The 18,821-nt window shown below is 46.5% G+C and overlaps 1 protein-coding gene across 1 annotated transcript in view; it reads right to left on the bottom strand.

The window, feature by feature from the left end:
* UBE2O (ubiquitin conjugating enzyme E2 O) overlaps positions 1 to 18,821 on the bottom strand; it is a 563,443-nt gene that overhangs the window by 112,378 nt on the left and 432,244 nt on the right. Inside the window, exon 14 of the mRNA XM_085616919.1 lies at positions 12,637 to 13,261. Coding sequence (XP_085473045.1) covers positions 12,637 to 13,261 — 625 coding nt within the window. The remainder of the gene's footprint in view (positions 1 to 12,636; positions 13,262 to 18,821) is intronic.

Genomic DNA, 18,821 nt, shown 5'->3' with positions numbered 1-18,821 from the left:
CTCAGCAACTGGCCCCCACTCTGGCGGGAAGACTGGCGGGAAACCCCAAGGGAGGGGGTGTGCCAGCCTCTGGCAACCCCACCCCTCAGGTGGGGGAGGCAAGGTGAAGCACATCTCCGGGCTCTCGCCATCTTGAAGATGGGGAGCCCTGCCCAATCAGGACTACGCTACTGCCCCCCTCCCACAGGAGAGTGGCAGGATAGGGGGTGTACCCACCCCAGGTAAAGGACCCATTGGTCCCTGCCCTTTACCTACCTGTAACGCCCCTAAATTTAGTATTTAAGGGCACCCTGAACCTTCCTTCCTCAGATCCAGATTCCGAAACAAGCAAGAAGATCAAGAAACAAGAAGACCTGCCGTGCAGCTGCTAACAAGGAGGAAGACACCAACTGATTTGGCCCCAGCCCTACAAGCCTATCGACCCTAGAACCTGCTCCTGCTAAACCCCGGCGTCTCCAGTGGTCAGCAACCTCAAAAACCCCGGAGGACCTGACTGCCTGGTCACTCTACAAAGACTGGGACTCCCACGAACAGTGGTCCTTCTTAACAACAAGCAACAACCCCTGGCACCAGCCAGGAAAGCGAATCCTGCACACTCTGCACCCGCCAAGCCTGGCCTGTGCTTGAGTGGACAAAGACCACAAGGACGTCCCCCCGGCGACTGTGACCAGAATCCAGCACTCAAGGACCCACCTCAACGCTCCTGATGACGCCTGCAGCCTCAGAACAAAGGACCCCTCCAACCACGACCAGCAGAGGGTAAGATATCTCCCGACGCCAAAAGGCACCCTGCACCCGGCGGCCCCCTGTGCCAAACTCCTGGGTGCATACCTATCCTCCAACTTCCCAACTTACCTCTTGAAGTGGTGGTCGCACCTGAAGAATCTTCGTCCCCGAGCTTGCAGCCTTTGTTCGTCACCGAGCTTCTCTATTGAAATCCAGTGAGCGCCCAATGGCTCAAAAGCACCCTGCACCCAGCTGCCTGTGTGCCCCTGGGATTGAAACCTCTATCCTAATCTACTTCCCCACTTGCCCTGAGCAAGTGACCAGGAGCACAGCTCCCACAGCCGCGCGGCCTGCTTGCCAGCAGCCACCCACCAAAGGCCCCCTGCCCGCCATAGGATAACATTGGGCCTAACTCTCTCTGCACCCAGCTGCCCCTGTGCCGCTGAGGGTGTAACTACTGTACCTACCCGACCCTGGGAGACCCCCGAGTCTATGCCCAGAACCTTAACTCAGCCAGTCGAGTACTTACCCAAAAGCCGATAACCCACTTTTCTTCCATAGGGTAACATTGACTGGTTTCACTTGGAAATTCTTCTAAGTGTCGAGTTTTGAAACTTTAAAATATTCAGCTAAAATCAACCGAATAACGAAAACGAAATTACTCACCTGTTATCAGGAGATCCCAGTGCTGGATCTTGGTGCCCAGCACTGACCCTGAAAAGTAATTTCAACTATACTTACCGCTAACTTGATTTTCCTCCATAGGATAACATTGCCTGGTTTTCACCAGAATTTCTTCTCAGTGTTGATTTTTGAAACTTACAAAAATTCCTTAAAAAAAAAAAAAAAAAAAAAAAAAAATCGCCTGTATAACAAAAACGTATTCTTTCAACTGTTTACAGGAGATGCACCAGTGCTGGATCCAGGAACCAACACGGAGGAAGAAAAAGTGACGATAACCCCACTTACCTGCTAAATGAATTCCCTCCCATAGGATAACATTGGTGATTCTATGTGAAAAAGTTTTTAAGTATCAACTTTTAAAATACAATAATATTCCTTAAAAATCATACCTGTAACCAAAACGTTTTTACCAGCCTGTTTCCAGGAAATGTCCCAGGGCTGAATCTAGGATTCAGTCCTGTGGTAAGAAAAGTAATCCAAAAAGTAACTAATTGCATATACTTAGAAATTCCCATTGAGCTCAATGTATAATTGTGTTTGAAATGGTGTTACCCATTGCAACAACTGTAGCTACTGTATTCAAAAGTCTATTGCCTATTGAAAGCATTTATCTAAAGCATCTCATTCTGAGAAAGTATATTTTGATACCTATTGTTGGTTCTAAAATAAAACAACCATATATTTTTATATACAACCCATTGGCCTAGAGTTCAGTTCTTGAGTGTGTGAGACAATTTGCTGACTGAGTATGTACAACAAATGCTTCACACTGTCCTCTGATACTGCCTTACTGCGCGACCAAGCTACCACTTTAGAGAGTAAGGTTAAATCTAACTTTAACCTCTGCCAAACCTCTGGGGACTGTGGACTCTGTACACACTGTACCTATTTGGGAACAGTATATACAGAGCCACTTTCTTACATGGAGGTGCTCTGTGTTGGAGTGGGGGGGGGGGTGGGGTCACTCGTGCTGTATGTGGAGAGTCGGAGGGGGGTCTTGTTTGCGATGGAGAGTCCTCCTCCTGGGCAGTGCGGGCGGTCCTTTCTCTGGATCTTGTAGCTGTCGGGGATGGCAGTGGCAATGTCGGGGCCAGAGGTGGCATTGTTCCAGATTTCCGCGAAGACGACGTCTGGCGAGAGGTTGTCGATCAGGTCCCAGATTTCTACGGTGTGTTGGTGCAGGAAGCGCACGTTGAGGATGCAAGTCAGGGTTTCGGTGGTGCGTACATCAGCCGGGCCTTTGGCAGTAGTGGGAGCTTTGTCAATGGTGAAGGATCTGCGGCAGGGTCTGCACGAGAACTTACCCATGGGTGGTGTTGGGCGAGGATCTTGCGCAGTCAGCGTGTCTTCCGGGGTTGAGTGCGTGGAGGGTTGATGAGTCGTAGCGGTGGGGCCTAGAAGAGCCAGGGTTCCTGGCGCTGGTCGCGCAGCAGACGAGCGCAGACGGGCTGGCCTTAGGCGTGCCCACGCAGCGGATTCCATTTAGTAGGGGAGGGGGACGTGACGTGTAGCTGGGAGGTGGGAGCAGGGGGGCAGAGGAATTCAGCGGGAACAAGGGTGGGGAGAAACTAACGGCAGGCAGCACAATAGGTAAGATGCAAGCAAAGGTCAGCAGGAGTGCACAATTGAAGTGAAAATTAAGATAAAGAAATCTACTTGATACAGGGCAACAGGAGGAAGGGAGGCAGTAATGAACACAGTATGAAAAATACGATGAAAATACAGGGATAAATACCAGCACGACAGGGGCAAAAAGAGTAACGAGCACCAGCGCAGTCTCGAACCCTGCTTGGCGGGCTCAGCAGCAGAGCAAGGCACAGCGGAACTGCTGGGGAAGAGCAGATCTCAGACAGACATCTGCAAGCCAAATTTACTTAAAAACTCACAGCAATTTTGAACTGCAGGAGCTCAGAAAAGCTTGATTGGCTGGATCACTTGAAAAACGTTTTACAAAGAATAGGCTTGCAAGACATCTGGAAAAATCCTGACAATGTCTAATTCAGAATCAACTAAACTATTCAGAAGTCGTTTGTAAGAACCAGCTTATCTCAATCAGCAAAGGGAAGATGTCACCGACACATCTGAACTGAAAAGAAATCCTTGAAACTTAGCTGGACCATCTGACACCAGAACTGAAGAGTTAGAGTAAGGATTCTTCCAGTCTTGGATTTTTTTATTTTTTTTAAATGGTTCTTTTCTGAGAAGACTAAGTGCGACTTACGACTTACGAGGTAGTGAAGCAATAACTCACTTATTTCTACGGTGTTTGAAAATAATGAGTCTCAGGAAGCAATTTCTCCACCCCACAATTCAGGCACACAATGACAGAACATGTAGAGAGGCTTTGAGTATTTCAGAGGACTGATTCACAGGAGATACTCCGGGCCGGAAAGGTAACAGAAACCAGCCCTGGCAAACTGCTCATCCGGCCCCCCTGGGAGGGGAACAGGGTTGCGGCCGAGCTGTTTCATAGGGCCGATTTTGTTACAGGGGGCAGATATTGCCAACCCCCGGTAAAAAAAACGGGCCCCCAAGGGCCGAAGACCGCCCCTCACCCAGGCGGCCCACTGTGGAAACAAACGGTGCCTGCTATGGCCAGTCTGTCCCTGGATCTACTTACCAATCGCTTTTTATGTACTATTTAGGAAGTTAAGAAGAAAGACTAAAATAATTTTATTGAATAGTAGCAAGGACTACACTTGAAATATCCCACAATTGAAGCTGCCATTTTTTATGAAACACTAGCCTTTTTTATTTTCATTTTTATTTTATTTATTGTTGTAGGATATCAGCTGAAACATTACATTTGATTTCAAATTTGCTACTTTGCCGCCAGAGACTTCCCTACGGTCATAAGAGGGCTTTTGAGATCCGTTGCCATTTGAACACATTCCTTTTTGAAAATACTAATTCTGCTTTTTTTTTTACCACTAATTCTTATTGCCTTTTCCATATGGCGATATAAGTTTCTTTTCCCTGTTGTCCTTTGAGTTGAGCTTTAGGATACTCCTTTTCTAAGCGGACAGATTTTCCGCCTTCTTTTGTGTAAATTCTTGGTATGCATGTCAGTCAAAAACAGAAGATGCAAACAATGCCATTTCTTACATTCTGTGCTGAGCTTGTCAGTTTAAACTAGATCAAATTATTCAATGTTGAGCATAAAAGTTGCCAATGGCTCACTTCTCAAAGAAACCCATCTGAGCTTTTGATCTTTTATATGCCATAACAGTCTATCACAGTTTACATTTCAGTGCCATCTGTGGATCGGTCATCTAGCTACAGCTACATGACCGATGGCGATCCACGGATGGCATTGAAATGGAAACTAATAGCCTGTTATGGCATATAAAAGATCAAAAGCTCAGATGGGTTTCTTCATGAGGCACAGTTACCCCTGAGGAAGGGAGTCATTCCGAAATGCATTGGGTTTCAAGCAATAAGGATACGTCATGAGGAATTGTGTACCCTGTAGTGCTGCTCAGAGAAAGCCTCACGAGGCACTGTGAAAATATAGATAAAATTGACGTATGAAAATGGAAAGAGGAAACTTGAAAAATTATTGGATTACATATACTAGTGGAATTAGAAAACAATAAAATGACAGAAATGTTGCATATATAATTAGCTGTGCATCTTGTTGAGGGACCTGACGGGGCGCCTTTGTGGAACATATATACACTGCGCACATGAAAGGAACGCGATCCAAGATAGCACGCCAGCTATGACATTGAGCATGATTAACAGTGGAACAGAACTGATGAGTGCACTCCACCATTCTTTGTGTGCATAGAGCCCCTGATGAACAAGTTACTTACCTTCAGTAACGCTTTTTCTGGTGGATACAGTATCTGCCTGTGGATTCCTCACCTTCCGGAAATTTTTGGTAGTTCTATGCGCAGACGAGGTTGTCACATCGTCATGGCTCAGCACGCGACTATGCATGACGTCACAGGAGCCATAAGAAGACCACGTCGGCGTGATGAGGTCAGTTCCACCCATTTTTTCCGTGCCACAGAGGCAAAACTGGCGGACAGACAGACAGATACATAGTATACAGAATCCACACAAATACACTCAGTGTATAAAGAAAGAAGAAAGCTTGCACTTCAAACAAAACAATAGTAATTAAACAGAGGTAACAAAGTCTTGAGTTACCTCTGTTTAACCCCCTGAGGTGGGTTGGTCTGTGAGGAATCCACAGGCAGATACTGTATCCACCAGAAACAGCGTTACCGAAGGTAAGTAACTTGTTCTTCTGATGGATACATCTACCTGTGGATTCCTCACCTTATGAATAGAATCCCACAGCAGTACCTCTCCCGGAGGAGGGTGTCCACCTTTCTATACCAAAAAGTCCTGCAAAACAGAACGCGCAAAATGGCCGTCCCTCCTCACTTCGGAATCTAAGCAGTAATGCTTCGCGAAAGTGTGGAGGGAGGCCCAAGTTGCGGCCTTACAGATGTCCAAAACAGGAACACCTCTAGACAATGCAGAAGTAGACGATTAAGACCTGGTGGAATGAGCTCGAATGCCTACAGGAGGCTCCTTACCAGCCAGGGAGAAGCATATCTTGATGCACAAGATGATCCATTGTGATAAAGTGCGCTTGTGCACCGCCTTGCCCTTCATACGACCAGCATATCCAGCAAAAGGCTGGTCATCCTGACGAAGTCCTTTGTTCTGTCCAAATATAAGCAAATCGTCCTCTTTGGATCTAAATAATGAAGTCTCTCCTCCTCCTTGGAAGGGTGAGGGGGAAGGATAGAAAGTAGGAAGGGTAATGGACTGACCTAGATGGAATGGAGTCACCACCTTAGGCAGAAAAGCAGCCCTGGTTCTAAGTACCATCCTTTCAGCATATATGGTCAGAAAAGGTGGCTTTGAACTCAAAGCCTGGAGTTCACTCACCCTCCTGGCCGAGGTGATAGCTACCAGGAAGACTGTTTTAAAAGTTAAGTCTTAAAGGACAACTATGCATCGATTCGAATGACGAAACCATTAAAAAAAGTTAACACCAAATTCAAGTCCCACTGGGGCATAATAAAAGGAGTGGGAGGAAACATGTTTGTCAGCACCTTAATAAATGTTAAGGCTATAGGAGACTTAAATAAAGAAGGCTGATCAGGTAAACACAAAAATGCAGACAAGACCGACAAATACCCTTTTACAGTGGCCACAGCAAAACCCTGCTGGGCCAAATGAAGAGAAAAACAAAGAACATCAGATAGATGAGCTTTTAAGGGATCAATAGACTACTCGCCGCCCCCCTTAACAAATTTACACCACCTGTATGAATAGACAGACTTGGTGGAGTGTCGCCTGGCTGATATTATAACGTCCACCACGTCAGGCAGGAGAGAAAAGGAATTCAAGTTGCCCCGTTCAATCTCCAGGCATGAAGGTGCAGGCTCTGGAGGTGGGGGGTGTAGAATTTGCCCCTCCATCTGAGAGAGAGGAGGTCTACCCTGAGAGGGAGACGGAGCGGAGGGTGTGACGAGAGGTGAAGAAGGTCCATGTACCACACCCTTCTTGGCCAATCCGGGGCAATCAATATAACTTGGGCCCGGTCTTGGCAAATCTTTCTCAGAACCCGAGGAATCAAGGTTATGGGAGGAAACGCGTAAAAGGAGTTGTGAACCCCAACTCAACTGAAACGCGTCCCCCAACGCTCCCTGCCTCGAAACGGGAGACTGCAGAATGACGGGCAGTGCGCGTTCTCGAAAGTGACAAACAGGTCCACCCGAGGAGTCCCCCACGTCCGAAAGATGTGTCGAACTACCTCTGGATGAAGCCTCCACTCGTGGTCGGCGGAGAACTGCCGACTGAGACTGTCCGCACGCACATTCAGAACCCCGGCCAGATGATTTGCCATCAAGCAAATCCGATGGACCTGAACCCAGGACCAGAGTCGCAACGCCTCTCTGCAGAGACGGTACGACCCCACACCTCCCTGCCAAACGTATCGCCTGTGATTACAAAAGGTTGATGTGAAACAACCTTTCTTCTGGAGACCAAAGAGCCTTGATCTCCAGATCCCCCAGATGTGCTCCCCACCCTAGGGTAGAAGCATCCGTTATCACTGTGGCCACCGATGGAGGAAGATGGAAAGGCTTTCCTTGAGACAGATTGCTCTCCACGCTCCACCAAGACAGAGCCGCTGTAGCTTCTCTGGAGATCCTCACAGACTCCCTGAGATCTCCGTTGTGCTGATACCACTGCCTGTGGAGACAACACTGGAGCGCCCTCATGTGTCAGCGTGCATGGTTGACCAACAGGATGCAGGAAGCGAACAGACCGAGCAGGCGAAGGACCTTCAGAACTGGAAAAACCGCTCCATTGTAAAACAAGGGAATCATTTCCGGTATGTCGAGAATCCTTTGAGGTGGAGGGAATGCTCGACACACAGTGGTATCCAGTACTGCCCTTATGAACAGGTTGCGCTGTGAGGGCACCAGGTGAGACTTGGGTACATTTATTGAAAAACCCAATTTGTACAACAGCTGGGTTGTTACCTGCAGATGACGACACACCATCTCTGGAGACTCTGCCTTCAGAAGCCAGTCGTCCAGGTATGGGAAAACCAGAATCCCCTACCTTCTGAGATGGGCTGCAACCACTGCCATCACCTTGGTGAAGACTAGGTGCAGTAGTAAGACCAAACGGAAGGACCGCAAACTGGTAATGTTGCGACCCAACCATGAAACGGAGATACTTTCTGTGCGACTTCAGGATTGGGATGTGGAAATACGCATCCTGCAAGTCGATGGACACCATCCAGTCCTCTTGATGCAGTGCCTGAAGAACCTGCGCTAGAGTGAGCATCTTGGACCTCTCTTTTTTGAGAAATAGATTTAAGATTCTGAGGTCCAGGATAGGACGTAGCCTGCCATCCTTCTTGGGAATCAGGAAATACCGGGAGTAGCATCCCTGACCCCTTTCCTAATCCGAAACCACCTTTATCGCACCTTTTTGTAACAGGGTTAGAACCTACTCTGAAGGAGAAGCAAATGATCCTCCGTGCAAAACCCTTGGCAAGGAGGGCAAGGAGGAGGGAATTCCCTGAAGGGAAGGGCGTTCCCATTTTCCACAAGATCCAGAACCCAAAGGTCCGAAGTTATTAATTTCCAATCTTGTAGAAAATGGGTAAGCCGACCTCCCACAGGACCCACATGATCCAGGATGGCGGATCTAGGGCTGCTTTCCTGCATTACTAGGAGGGGGGAGGTAGAGGAGGAGGAGGAAGAGGGATGTCGTCCAGCTCCACGAAGGCGACCTCTGCCTTTACCTCTGTAGGATTTATGCAGCGGGTTTTGCTGCTGTTGTTGCCGAGGTTGACGAGAACGAAAGGAAGATTTCCCCAAACCACGGTATCTTCTGTAACCATACCCTCGACAGACTGTAAACCTAGGGATTTTGCTTTGGCTTTACTGTCCTTAAATCTCTACAACGCCAAGTCACCTTTTTCCCCAAAGAGCTTAGAACCGTCAAAGGGAAGATCCAAAAGAGCAGCTTGCACATCAGGTCTTAGCCATGCATGCCTCCTAGTAGAAACAGACGAACCCATCACCTTTGCCACCGAATCTGCAGAGTCCAGACCCGACTGGATTACTTGACGAGCAGCCGCCTGAGAGTCCATCAAGACCTCACTTAAATTGCTCCGATCCTCTTCCGTCAGTTTAGGGAGAATCTGCTTGGCAGAGTCCATGAGGGCGTGGATATATCTGCCCAATAGACAAGTTGCATTTGTGGATTTCAATGCCATACTGGCCGACGAAAAAACTTTTTGCCGATTGCTCAAGCTTTTCTGAGTCTCTATCAGCCGGTGCTTGAGGAAAAGAGCCTATCGACTGTTTTGAACAAGAAGCTTGAACTACCAAACTTTGAGGTGACGGGTGAGAAGAAAGAAAATCAGGGTCCCCTGGTTCCGGTCTATATCTTCTAGAAACGGATCTAGAAACTGCGGGAGTAGAAAGAGGATTACTCCAGACTTCTAATATCAGCTCCGTCAGGGCATCATTGAATGGTAAAAGAGGTTCCACCACAGCAGAAGGAGAATGAAGCACTCTGTTAAAAGATTAGGCTTATATTCAGCCATAGGAAGCTGTAGATCCAACAGTTCAGCTGCCTTCTTAATGACGTGATAAGGAGCTACATCCTTCGAAGGAGAAGCCTTCTGTAATGCAAAATCCCCTTCTGAAGAGACATCCAAACCACTTGCTTCACACAAGTCTTCCAATAAGTACTCTGACTCATAAATTTCACCTTCCTCTGTCACCAGCCCGATATTGCTCCTCTTCAATCAGCCTTTGAGCTTCGCTTCTAGAACGCATCCTCGGCTGCGGCGCCATCCGCGGCGTCGACTGCTCCAGCAACGGCGTCTAAGGAGGTTCCTTGACAGGGACCCGCGTCTAACGAACCCTGGAAGAGGGGACGCCAGCCGGAGACGGCTCAAACGGCGTCGACACCCTCGGCGCCAGAAACTGCCATGACTGTGCCATCGGCATATAAGGCATAAATGGGGCCGGAGGATAATGCTGAGGCACGCCCAAATTAAACGCCAAAGGGCCCATGGGACCCGAAGGTGCTCCAGAGGGGCATGTGGCTCTGGTAAAAATACCATACATTGCATTCATGAAGTGCGACGGATCCGAACCCGGCGCCGGGAACGAAGGATACTGTGCCGGTTCGACTTCCTTACGAGGAGTCTCCGGAGTCGGATTCGCTGGAGTCACAGGAGGAGCCACAGGAGCAGCAGGAGATGACTCTTCCACTGGATTGAAATCTCCATGCGAAGCCGGAGAATTAACTGGCGCCGGAGACTGCGTCGGAGAACCCAAATCAGGAGACTATCCCGGCGAAGCCTGTGGAGACTCAAGAGGGTGAAGAGAAATAACATCCGTGGCACGACGTCGAGGAGCAGGCGACTTCGAAGCTTGAGACTTGGACAAACTACGTCGAGACCCATGTCTCTTCTTCTTGTGCCTTCTCTTGGATCTATGCGAATTAGACGACCTCGACTTCGATCTTTTATGACCTCTTTTCTCCTTCCTCACCTTGGACATGTAGAGCTTAGCCTCTCTTTCCTTCAGCGTCTTAGGGTTCATTTTTCTGCAGGATGAACAACCTTCGACATCGTGATCACTAGAAAGGCACCAGAGACAGTCATCATGCGGGTCAGTAATTGACATGTAATCTTCGCATTCCTTGCAGGGCTTGAAACCAGACTTCCTAGGAACAGACAGTCGAAACAACAACAAGAAAAGTCTCGAAACAAAGTAGCAGTTGAAAGACAGGAGAGTCCCAGAAAATCCGTTCGCTTGTAGTGTGGAAAAAAAGGAACTGACATCACGCCGACATGGTCTTCTTATGGCTCCTGTGACGTCGTGCGGAGCCATGACGATGTGACGACCTAGTCAGTGCAGAGAGCTATGAAAAATTTCCGGAATGCTGGCGCAGAGGAGATATTCATAAGTTGAGGAATCCACAGGCAGATTGTATCCATCAGAAACATCAGGAAACCTCAACAGGAACCACTGTGCCAGAAGCAAAGTCCTGCATCCTAACAATTCTTATGTTTGCTCTAGTTTTGGACACTTACCAGGCTGCCAGTGGCTGACTTCCAAGTGGGTGGATGGTGCCTCGTGACTATTTGAACTCTACCCATGCCCCCCACATCTAAGAAGCAAACATCAGCTGTGGGGTCTGTCTACCCCAGCCTTTCCTGGGGAGACTTGCACTGATGCTAACACGCCTAGCACAGACATGCACAGTTACTTCTGCTTCAAACAAGACACACAAAGGTAAGGCAGGTTAAGTGTTGCAAAAGGACAGGACGCACATTACGTTAAAGCGCTGCGGCATAAGCTACGCAAGCTCAAGAAAAGAGAAGGGGAGGTAGTCAAAGAATAAAAAGACCCAAGGGTTATTAAGGGCCTTGAACCTGAATTAGAAATTTGCTGAGCATGCAGGAAAGCAGGGACCCAGAAGCAAAGCAAGGAGCGAACTAAGTATGAAGCAGGTGGGCTCTGAAGAGGCAGAGGAGCACCTACTGCTCTCACCTGTAGGAAGCTACTTGTAGGGCTAAGAATGAGCAAGGCGAAGACCAGTCATGCTCACAGGCATGCTTTCGGAATTGTCAGGAATGCCTGGTCTACACTAGAGAAATAGGTCTAACGTCACTGCTGCAAATACTAAATAAAACGGTGGCCTGTAAAAAAGGGCTTAAATGTTCCCCCTCCTGATAACGACATGGATGGACACTGCATTTGCGCTCAGAAGGTGGGGGGAGAGCTCACAAAATGATTTGATCAAGAGACCAAGTCGTTGGAACACTCTCCCCATCAGTAGTTGCATGCCAGCAGCAATGACGGGAGTGGGGAGGGTGTGCAAGCGATGGGGCCAGAGCTGGCCAACGAAAATAATCAATTGGTGGGAGGGAACAAAGCACCGAATGGCGGATAGATGCACAATATTAACCAACCGGAGAAAAGGAACTTTAAAAAGCAGGCCAACTAACCAACCAAAAGCGGTGGGCGTGTCCAAAGTCCCCGATAGCCTGTATACCGAATACAGCATGCCTCGCAGAGAAGCGCATGCGGTTCCCAGGCACGACCTAAAAAGTGATGTGATGATGCAGGCCGTGCCATAGCGCTCTTTTTTTAAATGTTCAATTACATTACACAGCAGCTGCACTCCTGTACTACATTTAACACTGAAAGGCCAATACCTCTCATAGGAGAGACCTATTGGCTTTGCCAATGGTTGTTCATTTTTGAGGAGGCATTAAAGTGGGCTTTTAAGCCGTGAGTTATAATGCTGAAATTGAGTTATAAGTTTTTGTATTACAAATATAAGACTGAATATCTTGCCTCTTGAATACAAGCATTTCTTATAAGCCAGTTTTAACAAAATGAGCATTCTTTCAAAGGAGGATACATTTTTTCTGGTTTCCCACACTCACCAAAATGTAAACCTGCTTTGGATGGAGAGGCTGTCAACGTTATACCGGCACACAATATTAACACATCAGCATTATGACAACAATACTTTAAAAAAAAATACAGTGCATGTCAACACCAAGAAATTTCCTAGTGGAGTATGTTCCACACTGATAGGTTTGTTTAGCTGTAAAGTTCAATGTGACTCACATGGAAATCAAACTAGATTCTAAAGAAAGATCCAATTCAAGAGACAAGAAAAACAAGCCTGTAATCAAGGTAAACTTACCTGGTGAACTCTCCAACACGGAGAACACTTCACCCTTTGCACTAGTAAAAGTAACACCTGGTTTGCCTCCGCTCCGCTGGCACAATACAGGTGTGTCGCTGGGCCACTCAGACCTTGAAGGTAGTTGAACCTCGGCTTTCTCTTCTTTCTTTTCAACTTCAGATACAACTTCCATCTTCTGCTCTTCTACGATGGCCACGTTGTCCATAGTCTTCTTTAGTGTCTCCTGTAATTTCTTAATGTCATCCAGAAATTTCTTCTCCTTGGTAGGCTTCTCAGGTTCCAGGGTTGGAGAGGTGGGAGACCCAGTCAGCAATTGCTCAACAGTCATATTTTTCAGGCTCTCCAAAATTTTGATAGCCTCTTTTAGCTCCCTGAAGCTTTTTGGGATGTCGCCGGCTTTCTCCACTGATGTACTAGAAGAAGCTGTTGCTCCCTGATCCACTTCAGTTTTTTTCTCCTCATCAAATACAGATTCGTCTTTTGTATGGTCATCCTCAGTCAACCCATAGTCTGTCTCCCAGCTGTCGCTCTCATCCTCCCATTCAGAGGATGCCCCACTGGAGCTACCTTCTATGGAGTCATAGTCTGTTTCTTCAATCTCTGATTCCACATTGTACAAGTGCTAAATGAAGGAGGAACAAAGGAAATTATGAGCTTAGTGATGATTAACAAAAGTATGTTGGACTTTACAGAACATAATAAACAATTAAAAAACAGTGTCTGGGCATTATAGAACACCATAATCCATCTAGTCATTATCCGCAAGTCAAAAGAGATATGGTAGCAGGACCTACTACTAGCTTTGGTCTGAAGAAAACGTTTAAGGTAGTCTTTTTGTGAAATATTTAAAAGATCCCTGAATGCTTCAATAGACTGGAGCCAGCTGCAAACATAATTATTGTGAGTACACTTGTATTCTCGTATCCCAGTGCTTATAACGCAATACATTTTATTGATTAAGACCACGCAAAGAGGAAATATGAGGCTGTAAGGTAGGAGCTACACTTTTTTCATCAAGCATGTACATAAAGACTCAAAAGCATATTTATGCTGCAGCTGCCTACTAGTACCTGCATAATTCCGACCAGTCTGGGGAATGGTTTAAAGTCTTACTTTAAAAAGACATCCCTCGTTATTAACTTGAGATACAGAATTAGCAGGAATTCTTTAGAATCTTACAATACATGGGGCATCCTTACAGTGGACCCAATCTGAAGGCTTGAATACTGAGACTGCCACACAAGAGTAGGCAGAGTGAAGCGAGCAAGCCCTACCCACCCTAGATTAGGTTACTTTATCCCACTTCCCATCCATCTTTAAGCCTTTCATGCATCCATCATCCTTTCCTTACCATTCTGTCTAGCCACCCTCTCAATTACACTACACTTCCAGTCATCCATGCATCCTTTCCCCCCTCCTTGAATCACTGTACCCATCCATTCTTTCATCCATTCATCCAGTCTAAACATTTCAGCCATTCTTTCCCTCTCATCCATCAGTCCTTTCACCCTTGCATCCATCCTTTAAGTAGATTTACATGTCTTTCGTGACAGTTCTTCTTTTCATATGTCCTTTCACTCTTTTCTGCAGCCCTCTTGCTTTCCCTCTTTTTCATCATTTCAGCTTCTGGGCCTCCTATACTATAATTGGCTTTGCATCCCTGACCTAAATGATGGGGTTTCCTTAACTTGTTTTTAAGACCTTGTTGTCTGCAAAGCTGCGCACAGAACAGGCTTATAAAGAACTGTCAACACCACCCCGGCTTAAGCTGCAAAAGCAAGTGGTTCACGACGCCACTGTCACTGTAAGGCTAGTTGCAATTCTTGTTATGGTATGGTAAGTTATTACCCTCTAAAATGGGGCTACAAGAATATTTGCCTCCTTTTTCCGAAATCTAGTTTTCACTCATTCTCCTGTATCTAGTCTATAAAACTATCAGTACACTGCTTTTTTTGGTGTTTCAAGACTTTCGGGATCTTACCCCTTTGGATAGCTATGTTAAATCAAATTTCTAAAATGCACAGATGGTCTCTACTGACTAGGAAAGTCAGGAGCACAAACATTAAAAATCAGAAACAAGTATTCTAAAAAAAACAAATGCCTAAAAAGCAGGGCTTCAAGTTTGGAAGGAGCATTTGCCAGAGCCTAGACGCAGAGAGAACATAAAAGTTACTTACTTGCAACCCTAGTTCTTCACGACTATTCACTCTCAATTTGATAAAAGATAGAACATCTTGCCATGTATGTGAGATTCCATCGCACACTTTTCGCACAATTTTGTTTTTAAAATCAAACAATGTAATTAGAAATGGAGCAAACTTGCAAAATTTAAAGCACATTTAGCTGAAAACACCCATAAACACAGACATAAAAATGGAATAAATGCTGCCCTAAAAACACAATAAGTGTGCACAGGCCAAGTCCTTTTAAGAACTTGGGGAGACTACACAGTTCCTTTTTTTGAGTGCAAGGAATACAAGTTGTTAACCAGGTTGTAAAACCATGGCGTTGAAACCTGGGAACATGATGGGGTTTTCAGAATTCAAAGAGAATACCCTATGTGAAGAACTGTGGTTTTGCAGGGACTCTGCTGCATGACGTATGGCAAAAAAGATATCGTTCTCACAACCTGATTCACCAAGGGGTTTTCATGCACCCATTAAACTGAGGAGAGGACTGAAGAGAAGGTTATAGAATGTGGGTAATTGGAGGTTATTCCTTTAATCAGAAGGTGAGCTCAATAGGAATAGATTCCCACTTCCCCTGAACTTTACCTTGATTATCTGTGTATGCTGGCTTGCTTGCTGAACTTTGAAACACCTTTCCTTTGTTTATGATAGATAAAGCATTCTCTATCTTTGCTCAGACTCCTGGGGTTCCATCATGGTTTCCCCACGCTGAGAGAAGTGTAAGATAATTACGGAATACATGATCATTTATATACAGAGTAGTATGAATGTATTAGCTGTTATTATTTTCCAAAGAGTACTGATCGATCCATTTGTGAAGTCTCTAAGGAGGAGCTACTGGGTGCCTGTCCTTAACCAATGTCCTCTCCCCATTTTCCCTGTGGTTACTGAGATATTTCCATCTATTGGAATGGGTGGATGTGTGGGATTATCAGAGGGTCCCTTTGGCTTTCATAGAACTGCCTTACCATTCCTAACAAGACCCAGAATCACAAGTAACTTCCTTCTTTACCATGAGGTTCTTTGATATTCATAGAAGGTAAAATAGAGTAGCAAGTTACCACAACCATAAAAGCAGTCAGGGCCCCAGAATTAACTGCTGTGAAAAACGTAATGAAGTGAAGCCTGATGTTTAAAACAGGAATTAATCCATCTACAAATACCGGCTTTATGACAGTCTGGAATTGAGACATTATTCCTATAGCTGCTCCCCCCATTGTAGACCTGGTTGTAGGCTTACAAGGCACAGGAATATGAGCTATCTCATAGCAGAAAATCTGCTTTCTGTGCCTTTTCACAAACTGACGATGATGCTCCCTCGTACACCAATGTCAGGAAAGCTTCCTCCTGTGTCTCAAGATGAAGTCCTCTCCACTCCTAATTGGAAATCAGGCTCCACTGACGATTGATCCTGGTTTTCCAGATATTTTAAAATTACTGGCCCCTGCTTCAGCACAGTCTCTCTGCAATGCCATCTATACTTTCCTGGTTCCCGGGTATGTGCTGCATGTCGGTCAAAAAAACTGGTATGGACTCTAAAGTTTTTGTTGATGAACCTAAAAGACATCAGGGAACACGAGCCAAAACTTTATCACCAAGTTTAATAAAACAGTGCCATAACCGCTCCAAGTACCATTTTGCATCGAACGTCTGCTCCCGGTCCTACGCCTATTCAGAGCTGACAGAGTCCTTCCAGTCGCGCTTCAGCTGATGTGAAGCGGAGACTCAACTGGAGACCAGAGGCCTCTCATCGCCACTTCTCACAGATGGCCGCCCCCAACCCAGAAGCGATTTATCTGTCACCACTGTGAGCTCTGGGTGGGGTACAGAGAGGGGTCTGCGGCAGACCCGGTTTAAAGTTCTGTTTACTTTGTCAGCTGTTTTTTCTTCGAGCTCATGCTATGGCCATTCCCCCTCCAAGCAGGGCTAATTAACTCAGAAGAGAGCGCGTCCGCGCAGCTCCTCCTGACTAAATCTGCCCTTTTACTTCCTTGTAGGCATTCATGCCATTTTCGGAGGCGCCTGGATCCCAGGTATTGGGGGCCATCTTAAGAGGGAGTACTCCTCTTGATTTTATGCTGTTATTGGTTTAACATTTCTGTCCTTTATTTTCTGTTGCTTTATTTTATCAGGATACAGCTTTCAGAGGGGAGCCTGTGACAGCTGTGGGGGTTGCTGGACCCTGGTTTAAAGTCCTGTTTGCTTTGCCCACTATTTTTTCTTCGAGCTCTCGCTCTGGACATGCCCCCTCCAAGGGAGCGCTACTTAACTCAGTGGAGAGCGGGTCCGCGCAGTAAATGTGCGCAGCGGGCACGCCAAAGGCAAGTCAGTCTGCGCCCATCCGCACCAGGAATTTTGGCCATTTTCCCAGTCAGACCCAGACTCAGGTATAACAGTAGGAACTACGAAAACTTAATGCCACGCCCACGTCAAGCAAAGGTTACTGTTTTAACTTAGTCTCGCTACGGCCTGGCAAGCCTGCCATATAACAGAACTGTGGCTTCAACCTCTTGGCCAATACCCCCCCCCCCCCCACTGGGATTTATCCTCTTCTCTTATAATCTGGCTTTAACAATAACACATCTTCATTAATGTGCCGTGCGCTCATTAACACTTGCGCTCTATTTGCAAACATACATTTGTAATCTCAGAGTAGGAGTTTCAGAAACTAGACCTTCTCCTTATTACCGAAACCTGGGCACACCTCGCAGTTAGCCCAGACTTCTGCATAGCGGTACCACCAGGCTTTTTATTACATAGACAGGACAGACCGCTTACACTGGGTGGGGGACCTGTGCTGATCTATCGTGATGCCTATAGGGCAACCTTTGAAACTCCCTTCCCAGGATTGTGAAGCGTTCCTTTTCAATCTGAAAATAACCAACCATTTCACCTTTAAAGGCATGTTAATCTACTGCCCTCCTGGCCCTAAACACAGTTTTCTTTGCAACATCAGCTCTCTCCTAGAATCCTGTGCCTGCGGAAAAGACTTCCATATTTTAGGCGATTTTAACTTTCACCTAGAGGCAACCTCATAATAACACCATAACCCTGCTAGACTCCATGACCATGCTAGAACTTATACAACCTGTCAAGGAGCCCACGCATTTCGCCGGACACACTTTAGATGGCCTTTTCCTATAGCCTCAACTTTAGCACCGCCATACACCGGAAATGGTAGTCCACATCAATCAGCTTGTTGGCATACCAGGTCTCAGTCATGTTGTCCATCAGGACATGAACAATCAAGGATGGAGGGCAGCAGTTCCATGAGCTCTGTGCAGACTGCACGAAACTTGAGCAGATTGATTTGAAACGTCTGCTCCAAGGAAGACCAAAGACTTGTCATCTACAGTGGCTTCCCATGATCGCCACACAAGAGGAAGTAAGCACCAGTCATCACCATGGCCACAACCAGCAAAAGGCTTCCCACATGGGAGCTGATCAGTCACCAGTCACAAACGCAGATACAGAGCCACCTCTGGGGACATACGGATGTTGTCCATAAGGACTACCCCATGCCAGGCCCACTAGAAGCAAAGGCACCACTGAAGAGCATGCATGTATTACTGAGAGCGAGGTATCAATAAAATACATGATAGAGCAGGCCAAAAAGGAAAGATTGTCAGGACAAGTGGTGCACCCTCAAAGCATCAGGAGGTTTGCCTGACTATCCTGGAGCCAAAGGGGAAGCGGAGAAGAAGTTGAGGGAGAAAGTATCCAGCTCCACCCCAATTAAGAGGAGAAACTAAAAAGGCTGAAGATGAAACTCCAAGAGGGTGATGGAAAATAAGTGTACACAGAGCATTGAGATGTGGTCTGCAAGTGGTCAGACATTGCCTCTCTCAGCAGTCAATCATCAAGGTACAGGAATACACAGATTAATCTGCTGCAGCCACTTGTGAAGACTGAGGAGCAAATGTTGACCTAAATTATGGGAGTAGTGGGTGGAACTCACCACAATGCCCAGGTACTACCCGAGTATCAGGCCCA

This window comes from Triturus cristatus, chromosome 7 (genome assembly GCF_964204655.1).
Source record: "Triturus cristatus chromosome 7, aTriCri1.1, whole genome shotgun sequence".
In the NCBI taxonomy this organism is placed as follows: Eukaryota; Metazoa; Chordata; class Amphibia; order Caudata; family Salamandridae; genus Triturus; species Triturus cristatus.
Note: the sequence above shows the minus strand (reverse complement) of the source record. Positions and strands in the feature narration are given on the sequence as shown.